Genomic DNA, 14,404 nt, shown 5'->3' on the forward strand with positions numbered 1-14,404 from the left:
GCTTAAAAATTTTACGGATGACAGAAGGCTGCAAAATCCCTCAAAGTCTGAGGGCAGGTGGAACAGCATGCGGGAAGGTAGAACAGCACGTATCTAAGTGCTGTGTTAAGAGGGAGCCTCTTGTATGTCTGGACTTGTGAGTTCCTCACTGTGACTGCAGCCTCAGGTAGGACCAGGAAGTAAGCCAATTAGGTTGGAGAGGTGGGCAGGGGTCAAGTGAAATGGAGAACTGTGTGTTAAGCAAACGAGTGTGTTTTCTGTCCAGCAGGCAGTGAGGACCGCAGACATTTGTAAGCAAGAGAGAGCCACGTTCAGATTCATGGTGTGAGGAAGAGCGATCCCCTGAGACACAGACTCACGCCTTCAGGTCCCAGCTGCTGCTACACTGGAGCTGGCAAGGCAGGTTTGAGTCAGGGCCATTGTCTCCCTAAAGGACCCCTCAAGGCCTGTCTGTGGCTCATGGACAGGAGACAACTTTCAATCTGGGCTCCGCATTTCGGAGTTCCATGTACACACTGGGTTCTGGTGGGGGTCTCCTGGGCCTCTGAGAAGGGCGAGTAATTTTTCTCTGTGTGAAAACGTTATGATCCAGCTGTGCGTATGTCACCTCCTGAGGGTCTTGTCCATCAGAGTCCTGGAGAGAGGGAAATGTTGACGGAGGGAGGGGCTCACATTCTTCGGGACTATTAGGGAATAAGACCCCATCCCCGAGGCTGGGCCAAGGAGCACCTACCTCCCTGTTCACTGTTCTGTCCACTGCAGGCTCTTGGTCCTTTACTGCAGCATCTGAAGGAGATGGAAGTCATCAAAACACCTGGGAGGGCCCTTCTGGGTCCTCATTTCATGTGCAGACACCAACACACAGGGGGAGGCCATGGGTGCCTGAGGCCCCTCCGCTGCCAACAGCCTGACTCACACATTCTATCTCTCTGAGTACAAGGACCCCTCCCATGAAGAGCTCTCAATTCCCATCCCATTGATTCTGTCTCCCACTTTCTGCCTGGCATGGAAACTTCTCCTGGATGTCAGTGGCTGCAGGGACGTGAGGATACAGTTCAGAATCAGGCAATGGTCTGTGAGCTGAGGGCAGGCGCAGGGTGTCTGGTGCTCTCTCTAGAAAGCCCTGCCTCTGGGGTTCTTGCCTTGGGCCAGGGACCATCCTACCAGTGAAAAACACACACCTGCGTGCTCCATCCTGCTTCTGCACATGGCCCTGAGGTCTCTGGTCTCTGTTTCATGAGACTTACTGTTTTTCCTGGACCACCAGCGATGAAGGAGAAAAAAGAGCAGGATGATGAACAGGATGATGACCCCTGAGGACCCAATCAGAATGTGCAGGTGTCTGGGGTTACCTGGAGGAAGACGGGAATCCAATAAGAAGCTGACCACAGCAGTTCCTCTTCGTGGACTGTCTCTCATCTCTTCATGGCCAGGTAACCACACACAATGTCTCTTTAGGACAAGCACCCAGATGGTGGGAGACCCGGCTTTCTCCTGCTTTCTCAGTTACAGTTCTCATAGTAACCACAGAAAGAGCTGATGATACAACTGCTTTGGTTTAGATGTTTGATCCTCTTCAAACCTCACATTATTTAACCCCCAGTTTGGGAGGTTGGGCTTAGTGGGAGGTGGTTGGTTCATGGGGTGGATCCATCATGAATAGATTAATGCTGTCCCCATGAGACAAGATTGGCAAGTTTTCCCTCCACTAGTTCCTGGAGAGTTGGTTGTGAAAGAGAACTTGGAAGCTCCATTGCACCTCCGCCTCCCGCTCCCTCTCTTGCCATGTGATCTCTGTGGTCTCTGCACACACACACTCCACTTCTCTTCTGCCAGAGTGGCAGCAGCCTGAGGCGTCACAAAAAATAGAGGCTGGTGCCATGCTTCTAGTACAGCCTGTAGAACCATGAGCCACACACATCTGTTTTCTTTAGAAGTTACCCAGGCTCACGTGTTCCTTGACAGCAACAAAAATGGACTAAGACAGCACCGTCCTGAGCTCAGGAGGAACATCTCGGAACAGCCTGGGCTCTCCTCCTGCTCTTTTTAGAGGAGGGTGTGATGCAGTGCTTTAGCCCAGTGCTTCCTGTAGCCCCAGGGTACAAAACCCAGGCGGGGCCACTTTTCGGTTCCCCCAGGGACACTGCAAATGGGGTGACTCCGTGTGTCCTGGGCAGCTTTTCTGAGCCTCAGGGGACTGGCTCGCCCTGAAAGTCAGGCTTCTGCCGTCACTTGCTGCTGATCTGTGAGTAATGAACCTGCTTTATGTAATGTATTCTGTCTGTGCTCTGTCTCCCTGGAGTGACTGTCAGTGATAGAAACTGGCATGGCCCCAGGTGCAATCCAGGAGGTGTTCAGAGTCTTCTCCAGGAAGACTGGACGGGGATTGGTACACAGTGAACGTGCTTTACAACTTCTACATCCACAACGCTCTTGACTCAAACAAATTACATTCTCCAAGAAAAGAAAAAAAAGTGAAATCAAAATCAAAAGAAGTGAAGTAGAACTGTCTTATATCAAAGAGCCAGGAAATAGTGCAGAAGCCTGTGGGCAACGTGTTACTTTTTGTGATCTCGTGAGACCTATAATAGGCTGCTGGTCTACCTGAGAGGCAGGGGGAGGAACAACCCCCTCCATCATCTATTGCTTCAAAATACAGCCTGTCCTTCTGTGAATTAGTAGGAAAGGTGACCAGGAGATAGTGCTGGCATTGCTCTCTGAGTCCAAGAACTGAGCTCACTGCAAAGAATATTAGTTTCACCTCCCCATAATCTATCTGTATCTCCACACGTGATTGGAAGTAGGGGTGAGGCGGGGATTTGGGTGAGGGGGCAACTTTTATGCCATGAATAGAGCACTTTCTCTATTTCAGGACCTGCGCTGGTGGGTCGAGGGCTTTCCCATTTTCCATATGATCTCATGCTTTCCAAATAGGGAAGAGGGTCTAGGCTGATTTTCTAATGTATAAGATTAGGGATCAAAAAAGTTATTACAGAGAAGTAGAAAAATGATGATTGGAATTCAGGTGCCTTTGTCATTTGTGTGTGCTATATAATATTTACGTATTTTTTAATTTTAGTTTTTGAAATGGAGCCTCCCTGTGTCGCCCAAACTGGAGTGCAGTGCTGCAATCTCGGCTCACTGCAACCTCCGCCTCCTGGGTTGAAGTCATCTTCAGGCGGAGGTTGCAGTGAGTGATTGCATCGAGTGAGTGATCAAGTCAAAGTGTACGTGCATGAGCTCAGTTCTCTCTTACTGCAATGCTCTTGCTCTGCTGAGTCAGCCAGGGTTGCATCATGACCCACAGGAGTTAATTCCTTGGCAAGTGGAACTTCTCTAAAACGCCCCACCCTCATCAGATGTTCCCTTTCTTTCCCTCTCCAGCCCCCCAGGCATTTATCCTCCAGTTAGGAATGCAGGCAGAACAAACACTGCATTTTTTCCTGAGAAGGATGTCAGATTTGCAATCATTCTTCTAGCCTCAAGGAGGTCTCAGCTGCAGAAAATTAGAGAGTAAGAGACTTCACTGAGCCTTGTGCTGGCCCCAGATCCCTTTTCCTGTTGGAGAGTCTGGGGGTCAGAGATGGTAGAAGACAGGCCCTCAGTCACAGAGCTCGGAGATGCTGAGCCAACACTTGAATCCAAGGCTTCCGCCTCCCCAGGTTTCCTAAAGCAGAGACAGGAGGGTCCTTTACTCACCAGTTTTGGAGCTTGGTTCAGTGGGTGAAGGCCAACCGCTTGTAGGATTTCCTAGAACACGGGACAGGAGAGAGGTGTGGCAGTGAGGATGCCTGTCTTCTACTCAGTGGAAATCTGTGAGGTCGGTTCATGGCCCACACTCTGTTATCTGATGTTGGGCCCTGGCCTGGGAGTCCTGGGGTCCTCTGCTCCATAACTTTTGTATGTGATGCCCACTGTCTTGAGACTTCAAGGTATAAGGAGAAAACAGGGGCATCACACTACCTGACTTAAAAATATGTTACAGAGCCGTAGTAAGCAAAACAGCATGACACTGGCATAAAGAAAGGCACATAGAACAGTGGAGGAGAATGAAGAACACAGACATAACCCATGCATTCACATCCAATGGCTTTTTTTTTTTTTTTGAGATGGAATCTCGCTCTGTCACCCAGGCTGCAGTGCAGAGGTGCAGTCTCAGGTCACTGCCACCTCCGTCTCCTGGTTTCCAGCAAGTCTCTTGCCTCAGACACCCGACTAGTGGTATTACAGGCACCAACCACTATGCTGAGCTAAGTTTTGTACTTTTAATGGAGAAGGGGTTTCACCATGTTGGCCAGGCTGGTCTCAAACTGATGGCCGCAGGTGATCCACCTACCTTGGTCTCCCAAAGTGCTGGGATTGCAGGTGTGAGCCACCATGCACAGCCCGTCCAGTGGACTTTAACAAGGGTGCCAAGAACCTACACTCAGGAAAGGACAGTCTTTTCAGTAAACGGTACAGGAAAAACAGTATCTACACGCAGAGGGATGAAACTGCATCTCTACCTCACCGTACGCAAAAATCAAATGAAAATGGATAAAAGACGTGAGTCTAAGGCCTAAACCTATGAAATGTGTAGAAGAAAACACTGGGGAAATGCTCCAGAACATTTGGCTGAGAAAAGACATTTTGTTTAAAACCTTAAAAACACAAGTAATCAAAGCAAAAAATAGACCATTGGGATTGCATCAAACTAAGCAACTTCTGCACCACGAAAGACAAACCAAAGAAGTGATGAGACAACCCACAGAATGTGAGCAACTATTCACTAACTATGCATCTGAGATGGGATTAATAACTAGAAATCGGCCAGGCATGGTGGCTCACGCCTGTAATCCCAGCACTTTGGGAGGCCCAGGCAGGCAGATCACCTGAGGCTGCGAATTTGAGACCAGCCTGACCAACATGGAGAAACCCTGTCTCTACTAAAAGTACAAAATTATCTGGGCATGGCGGCACATGCCTGTAATCCCAGCTACTCAGGAGGCTGAGGCAGGAGGGCCCTTGAACCTGGGAGGGGGAGGCTGCAGTGGGACGAGATGGTAGCATTGCACTCCAGCCTGGGCAACAGAGTGAGACTCTGTCCCAAAACAAACAAACAAACAAACAACTAGAAATATAAGAAGCTCAAACAACTCAATAAAACAAATAATTTAATTTAAAAAAGAAGAAAAAACATGAAGAGACATTTCTCCACAAACAACACATACAAATGGCCATCATGTCTATGAAGAAGTGGTCAGTATCACTCATCATCAGAGAAATGCAAACTAAAATCACAGTGAGTTTTCATCTCGCCTCATTAAAACGGCTTTTATTTGCAAGACAGGCAAAGCAAATGCTGGCAAGAAGGTAGCGAAAGGAGAACACTGGTACCCTGTCGGCAGGAATGTAAATTTGTACAGGCATTATGGAGAAGTATGGAAGGTCTTTTAAAAAAAACTAAAAAGAGGCCAGGTGTGGTGGCTCATGCCTGTAATCCCAGCACTTTGGGAAACTGAGGCGGGCACCTCACTTGAGGTCAGGAGTTTGCGACAGGCTACCCAAGCTGGCGAAACCCTGTCTGTACTAAAAAATACAAAACTTAGCCAGGCGTGGTGGCGTGCACCTGTGATTTCCAAGAACTTGGAAAGAGACTAAGAAAACATGCAACTCTTAGTTACAGAAATAAGGAAAGCTTTTAATTCATTCATGTTTCCTCTATTTATGAACTGCCATGGTTTAGCTGAGGTCAATGACAAGGAGGGCCCTTGTGTCAAAGAGGGAAAATTCCTACCAGGGAGGCAGAGGTAAGAGAATCCTGTGAACCCAGGACGCAGAGTTGCCGTGAGCCAAGATGGCGCCGCTGCCCTCCAGCCTGCGCTACAGAGGGAAACTCCATCTCAAGAAAAAAAAAAGCTAAAAAGAGGATTTTCACAGTATCTAGCCGTCTCACTACTGGGTTTACACCCAAAGGAAAGGACATCAGTGACTCAAAGTGACATCTGCGCTCCCACAATTGGTGCAGCCCAATTCACAATAACCGAGGTGTGGAGTGAACCCGCCTGCCCATCAGTGGGTGGGTGGATAGAGAGAAGGTAGCACATACACACAGTGAAGACCCCTCCTCCATAAGAGCAATGACGTCCTGTCACTTCCAGCCACCTGGATGGAACTGGAGGGCATGACACAGATTGCCATTTCTCACCCATCTGCAGGAGCTAGCAGGTGGATCTCATGAAGGTAGAGAGAATGGTGGCTACAGGGGCCCAGGAAGTGAAGCGGAGAGGGTAACAACAATAAAAAAGAATATAAATGTATCCATGACCACTGGACTTTACACTTAAAAAAGGTAAAGTTGAGGCCAGATGCAGGGGTTCACGCCTGTAATCTGAGCATTTTGGGTGGCCAAGGCGGCGAACCACAAGGTTAGGAGTTCAAGACCAGCCTGGCCAACATGGTGAAACCTCATCTCTACTAAAAATACAAAAAATAACGGGGCATGGTGGCGTCCACCGGTTGGGATCAACTACTTGGGAGGCTGAGGAAGGAGAATTGCTTGAAACCAGGAAGCAGAGGTTGCAGTGAGCCAAGATCATGCCACTGCACTCCAGCCTGGACAATGGAGCAAGATTCCGTCTCAAGAAAAGGTAAAGGCAGTAAATTATACAGGTATATTTAACCTCAAGAAATATTTTTCTAAATGAAAAGAAAAGGGCATGGGGGTTGCTGGTGATGACGTCTCTCTGTGGGTGAGAGGCCAGGATGGGCTTCTGGGAAATGGGTGAGGTTGAGGGGCTGAGGGAACCTCTGATCTCCCCAAACTGAGCCTCGTCTCCCCTCCTCTGGGCCTCTCCTGACCGCTCTCTCCATCTGCCTGGGTGCCCGAAGCCCTGAATTACAGGGCATTACAAAGATTGCCATTTCTCACCCATATGCAGGAGCTAGCAGGCGGACCTCATGAAGGTGGAGACACGATTCTCACAAGGTCCACGTGTTAGGTCCTTGAGTGAGGACCTCGTGCAGGAGCTAACAGGTGGACCTCGTGAGAATGGCGGCTACCAGAGACCAGGAACGGAACGGTGGAGGGTAACAACAAAAAGAATATGTTTGTCTGTTTGTCTATTTATTTATTTAGAGACAGAGGCTCTCTCTGTTGCCCAGGCTGCAGTGTAGTGGCATGATCTCGGCTCACTGTAACCTCTGCCTCCTGGGCTTAAGCAATTCTCCAGCCTCAGCCTCCCAAGTAGCTGGGACTACAGGCACGTGCCACCATGCCTGGCTGATTTTTGTTGTTGTTGTTTTAGTACTGATGGGTTTTTCCAAGTTGGCCAGGGTGGTCTTCAGCGCCATGTCTTAAATGATCCACCACCTCAGCCTCTCAAAGTGCTGAGATTATAGACATGAGCCACCACACCTGGCATATAAAGGTATTTATGTCCACTAGATTTTATGCTTAAAAATGGTAAAGGTGGGCCGGGCGCAGTGGTTGACACCTGTAATCCCAGCACTTTGGGAGGCAGAGGCGGGCGAATCATGAGGTCAAGAGATTGAGATCATCCTGGCCAACATAGTGAAACCCCGTCTCTACTAAAATACAAAAATTAGCTGGGCGTGGTGGCATGCACCTCTAGTCCCAGCTACTTCGGAGGCTAAGGCATGAGGATCGCTTCAACCCAGGAGGCGGAGATTGCAATGAGCCAAGATGGTGCCACTACACTCCAGCCTGGCAACTGGCGACAGAGTGAGACTCTGTCTCCAAAAAAAAAAGGTAAAGGTGGTAAATTATATGGGTATATTTAACCTCAATAAATATTTTTCCAAATGAATCAAAAAGGGCGTAGGGGTTGCTGGTGATGACGTCTCTCTGTGGGTGAGAGGCCAGATGGGCTTCTGGGAAATGGGTGAGGTTGAGGGGCGGAGGGAACCTCTGATCTCCGCAAACTGAGCCCCGTCTCCCCTCCTCTGGGCCTGTCCTGACCGCTCTCTCCATCTGCCTGGGTGCCTGGAGCCCTGAACGCGGGCCTCCATGCGGGCCGTGGAGGAGGGCTTGGAGGTGCCCTGTCTGTCATCCTGTGCCCTGACCCCGCCCTCACACCCAGGCTTCGTCTTCTCTCTGCATCTGTCCATGCTTCCCTCCATCATCAGCGAGAAGTTCCTCAGCTGTGGCTCTAGGATCATCGGACATGGGACAGGTATGAGGTTTCCTTACCTGTGACAGAAACGGACAGTGGGTCACTCGGGGCTGACCAGTGGTAGGGAGTGCCAGGTAAAGAGCCAAAGCATCTGTAGGTCCTTCCATGGGTGGCAGGGCCCAGAGGGAAGTGGGCCTGGAATGTTCCGTTGACGCTGGGCACTGCAGGGAGCCTGAGTTCAGGGGCCTCCCCATCCCGGGATAGATGGTACATGTCAAACCAGGTCCGGGAGCTGCAGGACAAGGTCACGTTCTCTCCTGGCTGAACCCTGGGGCCCGGCTGGGCTGAGAGAGAAGGTTTCCCGGGTCGACCTGAAGGAGAAGAGGCAGTTTACTGAGGAGGCTCTTCCCTGTCACAGCTCCTTCACACCTGAGCTGAGAACTCACACCCCCGCTCTGTGAGCTAACGCTCTGTCACCCTCCAGCCCGTCTCTCTTCATGTCTGTTTTCTGCTTCTACCTTCCCTGACTCTCTAGGTCTCTTCCCTCACTTCCCCACCCCAGGTAGGTTTTCTGTTTTTTGCATTGTTTCATTCTCTCTGACTCTACTTGGATTGGTGGATCTTTTTCCTTTAATTCTGAGTCTCTCACTTTCTGTCTTGTTCATAACTTTCTGCCTGTTTCTATCTATTATGTACGTCTCTACCTATTTCTGTATTTGGTGTCTACAAATTGTCTGTCATCTATATCTATGTATCGTCTATCAACTGTCTATCTTTCTACGCATCAATCACCTATTATCTATATCTTTGTATCATCTCTCTATTATCTCACTGTCTGCCTATCTCTATCTACTTATCTATCATCATCATCATCTCTATGTATCATCTGTCAATCAATCATGTATGTATCTATAACCTATCTACGATCTGTCATCCACCTATTTATCATCTATCTCTCTCTGTCTATTGATCCATTGTCATCTGTCTCTCTCCATCTCCTTGTCTCTGCCTCTCGGTCTCTCTAGTTCTCTTTGGAATCTCTGCAATCCGTCCCACATGTCCATCTTTCTCTCTCCTTGTGCCTCTCCTGCAGAGCCCTGATTTTAGGGCCTTTCTCTGCCCTCTTTTCTCTCTCTCTATGTGTCTGTGATTCTCTCAATCCCCTTTCCCTGGCTCATACTGTCTGGGTTTACATCTTTGCATTCTGATGTCCCTGATTTCTCTCGGTCTCTCGGTAATTGTATAATATGTGGGGCTATTTGGAATATGACCCTCAGAATCCAGTCTGGGGACTCTAAGTACACACAGAACACAGGGGCTGGTGTTCTGGGTCCGTGGTATCATGGAACGATTACGGCTCCACTGCCCAGAAGGCAGAGGTGCCAGAATAAACACGGCATATGTAGGTGCCACAAGGCCTGAAGCCAGAGGGCCCAACTCAGGTCAGAAATCTGAGCGACTTTCGGTTCTCCTGGTAGAGAACACTTTGGGGAGGAAATGCAGACATAAAACTACCCTGTGCCAGGTGTCTGAACAAAGACAGCATGGAAGGACACCTCTCTCTGGGACATGTCTGTCTGTCTGTGTGTCCTTTACCTCTTTCTGTGTTTTCTCACTCCCTGTATGGCCCCATGTCTGTCGTCTGTTATGACGTGTGGTCTGTACTTGTGTCTCCTGTTTCTCTGTCTCTGCTGGTACAGACCTCACCAAGTCAGTCTCTCTCCATAGGAACCCCACGCTCACCTTTTACATAAGCACATGGGGCTTCCAAGTCCTGGGTCATTCACTCTCTGTCCCAGTGACAATGAGAAGGATGTCTGGACACTCTCACCTGTGATCACGATGTCCACAGGGTCACTGGGAGCCGACCACTCATAGGGGGAGTGAGTGACAGAACCGTAGCATCTGTAGGTCCCTGAAAGGATAGTCGTCATGGGGCCTATGGAGAAGTTGGCCTGGGAGCCCCCATCACGGGGCTCTCCATCGAGGCGCAAGAGGTTCTCATCGATCCCCTCTCTGTGCAGAAGGAAGTGCTCAAACACGATATCTGACCAACATTGCAGGATGACCGTCTCTCCTGATTTCACCAGGGGACCTGGGAGGGCCTGGAGGGAAGGTTTTCTGTGGAATCCTAAGAAAAGAGATCGTGAGTTTAGAAGGCGTCTCCCTTTCTCATCCCATCCATGGGACCTGGAATGAGTGAGGCGTCCCCTCCCCGGTGTCTGACTCTCTCTCCCTCTCTGCGTCTCCGCGCTCTTTTCTGTGCCCGTCACCCTGGTGCAGGTCCCGCCATCTGTCTCCCTCCCTCTTCTCTGGCTCTGTCTCTAGCAGCCCCTGACTCCTTCCCAGTGGGCTCAGCCGCGTCCCTTGGGCTGTGGTTTCTGTTTCCCACTCATCTCTCTCTTCCTGTCCACGTGAGGGCGGAAGAGGAACCACGACAGGCCACACGTCTAGGCTCTGAACAGCCTGGTTCAATCTGTTGTGGACAAAGTGGCATCCCTGGCAGGAGGTATGAACTGATGAGTAAGGCGGGCGCCAGTGTCCACACACCCTGTTCCTGGTGGGGACTGGGAGCCTCTCCTGCCATGTCTGTGCTCCTCCATGGTCCCAGCTTCCATAGGGCGGCCCCTGGTGCTGGTTCCAGGAGCATCGACCCCTCCCTATGTGGATCGAGCCTGGTGGTGGCCTCAGCATCCCACCGTTGCTGACGTCGGGGTAGCCACCCTTCTCCTGGTGTGGGGTCTTAACTTGTCCTTGCCCTGGGTTCCTGTGTTGTCTCCTGTTGCTGCTGTAGAAAATTATCACAATATGGCAGCAGGAGAGAACACACTGAGCCCTTCCACTTCTGGAGACAGAAATCATACCTAGTCGTCCCTGGCCTAAAATCGAGGCATCTGCAGGGCTGCGTTCCCTCTGGAGACTTGGGAGAGAATCAGTTTCCTTGACTTCTCCAGCCCCTAGAGGCACCTGCATTCATGGCTCCTGGCCGTCCTCCACCTTCAGAGCCCGCAGTGGCTGCTGGAGTCTCCCTCCCACTGCGCTGCTCTAATCCCCACTCCCCTCTTCCTCCTCCTCTCACGTGGGCCCTTGTGATGACACTGAGCCCAGCTGGACAGTGCAGGCAGCCTCCCCATCTCAAGGTCAACTCAGCAACAACCTGAGCTCCATCTTCCCCTTCAGTCCCCTGCCCTGTAACAGAAACAGTCACAGGCTCCAGGGATGAGAATGTGGCCATCACTGGGGACAGTTATTCCTCCCACCACAGCACCCACTTCCCTGTATTCAATCCCCTTTACCCCAAATACAGTCAGGGCTTGGGTGATCGGACCCTGACAGATACCAGATGCCCTGGGATTCAGGAGGTGGGACAGTGAGAAGCCCAGACAGGAGCCCTCTGACCTGTGACCATGATCTTCAGGGGGTTGCTGAGTGCCGTCCATGAAGTAGGGGAGTGTCGGTGAGAACCCCGACATCTGTAGGTCCCTGCGTGTGCTGCAGTCACAGGGCCCATGAGGAAGCTCTCCTGGGATATAACGCCCTGGAGGATGGGAACATGGAGTCTGTCTTCTTTGTACAGGGTGAAGTTGTTAAACCCACCACCATATTGACACCGAAGAGTCACGTGTCCTCCTCGAGGCACCACAGCGCTGGGCAAGGCAGACAGGAAGGGACTGTCCCGACCACCTAGGGGAGGAGGAGACCTCGCCTTAGACAGGAGGATGTGGAGCCGCCCCTCCCTCCCCGTGCTCAGGAGATTCTCTCCCTTTCCACGTTCCTAAGGCTCCTGCCACACCTGGGTGCTCAGAGCTACAGGAAGGACCCATCCTGCACAGACATGGCGTCTCCCTACAACAAACCTGTCTGCAGAGAAAGTTGAGCAAGTGCTGAATGAGGGACTCTTAGTAGATTTTAATACTGCAAAACTGCTTTCATAAAACAACACGAAGTAGACACGGGCTGCAGGGCACGTCCTTTGTGAATGGAGTATCGGCCACTGCGTGAACCACAATAAACAACGGAGCCCCCAACAGAGGACTTAGAACGTGAAGCTCATGGCTGGGTTCCCCCACCTCTTCTGGTAGAATGCCAGCAGCCACACGGCAGCCCCTCCCGTCATGGAGATGCTGGAGGGTGTGAGTTACACCTTTGTCCTCAGAGGGTCGGCCTTCCCTAGCACTGCTTCCCTCCCTTCCTCTGCCGGTGACACGACTTCCTCCCCGCACACCCCAGCTTGGAGCACCCCAGTCTCACCCCAGTCCCCGCAGAGCTTGACTCAGCCAAGGGAAGGCAAGGCTGGGAAGGGCTGGGTCAGAACTGTGCACCGAGCACCCCAGGGCCCCCTCTTCCTAGTTTATGAGAGACTCCCCCACAGGACTTTTATTCTGTTTCAGGAAACTCCCTTATGTGGGGAGATGACACCCTAACATTTGGGGAAGGACTCACCCTTTTGTGTCCAGACTCCATGGACCAAGAAGAACTCTGGAAAGAGAGATCATGATGGACGATCCATCTGCACACACACCAGGCCTGCACTGCTGCCCCGAATGGGCTGTGTGCCTTGGCAGCCAGGCCCTTTTCAGGTTGAAGGTAAACTCAGCCTCGCTGCCCATCTGACCCCAGACAACAGGGCTCTTGGCTGTGCAGAGGCCCAGCCTCCAGGCCCAGGTCTATACCGCGAGGCTCTTATCTCCACTAGAGGCAATATCCCTACTCCAGGCCCATATCCCCACCCCAGGCCCATATCTCCACCCCAGGCCTAGATCACCCCTCCTGTCCCAGATCTGCCCCCCAGGCCCAAATCTCCCCCGCAGGCCCAGATCCCCACCCCAAGCCCGTATGTCCCCTCTGGGCCCCGATCTCCACACCAGGCCCATATCCCCACCCCATGGCTCCCTCCCTCGATTCCCTGCAGGACTCACCGACACACGCCATGCTGACCACCGTGAGCGCCATGGTGCTGCCTGTGCAGACCGGCGGCCGCGCCCCAGCCCCTTCAGCAGCGCACAGGATGTTGCTTGGCGCCCCGCCCGTGCAGTTGACATGCTGACCACATCATGGGACGGTGACGTACGCAGGCTCTTTCCGCCCCGCATGAGGCCCACTGGGCGTTCGGTCAAGAGAAGAACATGGCTTCCTGGAAACTGTTCTGACCAGAATCGTCACCTCGCCTCCTTCACCATGACCAACTCAAAACACGTCTCTCATCCAATCTCTCACGCACGACATGATTGAGTCTGTGCTGATATTGAAGACTTTTGATGCATTTTTGTTTCAATCTGAGATTCAAACTCTTCTACATGTGTAGTATGCAAAATACCTAATAGGTATTATTAGCGTTATTACAGTAATTGTGACCAAAAAAATCACTAGTATTTTTCTGGCTCGTATTTCCTCTACTAAGCCAGAAGCAGTTAAAATGATTTAAATTCTCAGCAAAGGATTTTCCAGTGATTTGCAATCTTAGAATTGTACTTTATTAGCAAAAACACAACATGTAAATTCTAGTATTTATAGTTTTATCTAGAATTTGTCTCATAACCCAAATTCAGAGTCCAAACTAATGGTTCTCTCTCCCTTTCGCTCGTATTAAATTTTACAGGAATATCCAGTAACATAATGCTATAGAAAATGAAGTTTCTCCCAGCACTTTGGGTGGCTGACAAGGTGGGTGGATCACCTGAGATCTGGAGTTCGAGACCAGCCTGGCCAATATTGTGAAACCTTGTTTCTACCAAAAAAAACAAAAACTGGCCGGGCGCGGTGGCTCAAGCCTGTAATCCCAGCACTTTGGGAGGCCGAGGCGGGTGGATCATGAGGTCGAGAGATCGAGACCATCCTGGTCAACATGGTGAAACTCCGTCTCTACTAAAAATACAAAAAACTAGCTGGGCATGGTGGCGTGTGCCTGTAATCCCAGCTACTTAGGAGGCTGAGGCAGGAGAATTGCCTGAACCCAGGAGGTGGAGGTTGCGGTGAGCCGAGATCGTGCCATTGCACTCCAGCCTGGGTAACAAGAGCGAAACTCTGTTTCAAAAAAAAAAACTTAGCCACGCATGGTGGCAGGCACCTGTAATCCCCACTAGTTCGGAGGCCGAAGCACAAGAATCTCTAGGACCCAGGAGGCAGAGGTGGCAGTGAGCCGAGATCGCACCACTGCACTCCAGCCTGGGTCAGAGAGGGAGAGTCTGTCTCAAAAAAGAGAAGGAAAACCAATAGCTTCTAATAAGAAATTAGAGGACTCGGGCTACCAAATGTTAAGGGGTTGTATAAAGTCACATAAACTGCGGCAT

At 50.9% G+C, this 14,404-nt stretch overlaps 1 protein-coding gene across 12 annotated transcripts; it reads right to left on the minus strand.

The window, feature by feature from the left end:
* Positions 1-457: 457 nt before the first annotated feature.
* Positions 458-13,082, minus strand: LOC120362786 (killer cell immunoglobulin-like receptor 3DL1). 12 transcript variants are annotated; one of them, XM_074385961.1, is made up of 10 exons: positions 13,034-13,082; positions 12,579-12,593; positions 12,069-12,089; positions 11,514-11,798; positions 9,946-10,245; positions 8,192-8,485; positions 3,700-3,750; positions 1,248-1,352; positions 734-786; positions 458-634 (listed from the first exon to the last, which is right to left on the minus strand). In XM_074385961.1, exons 1-10 carry the CDS (start codon positions 13,065-13,067, stop codon positions 458-460), a joined length of 1,335 nt encoding a protein of 444 aa, XP_074242062.1. In that variant the 5' UTR covers positions 13,068-13,082. The 12 variants fall into 12 exon arrangements, with proteins under 12 accessions (XP_074242062.1, XP_074242052.1, XP_074242057.1 ...); XM_074385951.1 differs by lacking the exons at positions 12,069-12,089; positions 12,579-12,593 and adding an exon at positions 11,926-11,939 and having other exon boundaries at positions 9,946-10,029; positions 10,171-10,245; positions 11,514-11,820; positions 13,034-13,067; XM_074385956.1 differs by lacking the exons at positions 12,069-12,089; positions 12,579-12,593 and adding an exon at positions 11,926-11,939 and having other exon boundaries at positions 9,946-9,985; positions 11,521-11,820; positions 13,034-13,067.
* Between the last annotated feature and the right edge of the window lie 1,322 nt (positions 13,083-14,404).

The sequence above is a fragment of the Saimiri boliviensis genome, chromosome 14, assembly GCF_048565385.1.
Source record: "Saimiri boliviensis isolate mSaiBol1 chromosome 14, mSaiBol1.pri, whole genome shotgun sequence".
NCBI classification, from domain to species: domain Eukaryota; kingdom Metazoa; phylum Chordata; class Mammalia; order Primates; family Cebidae; genus Saimiri; species Saimiri boliviensis.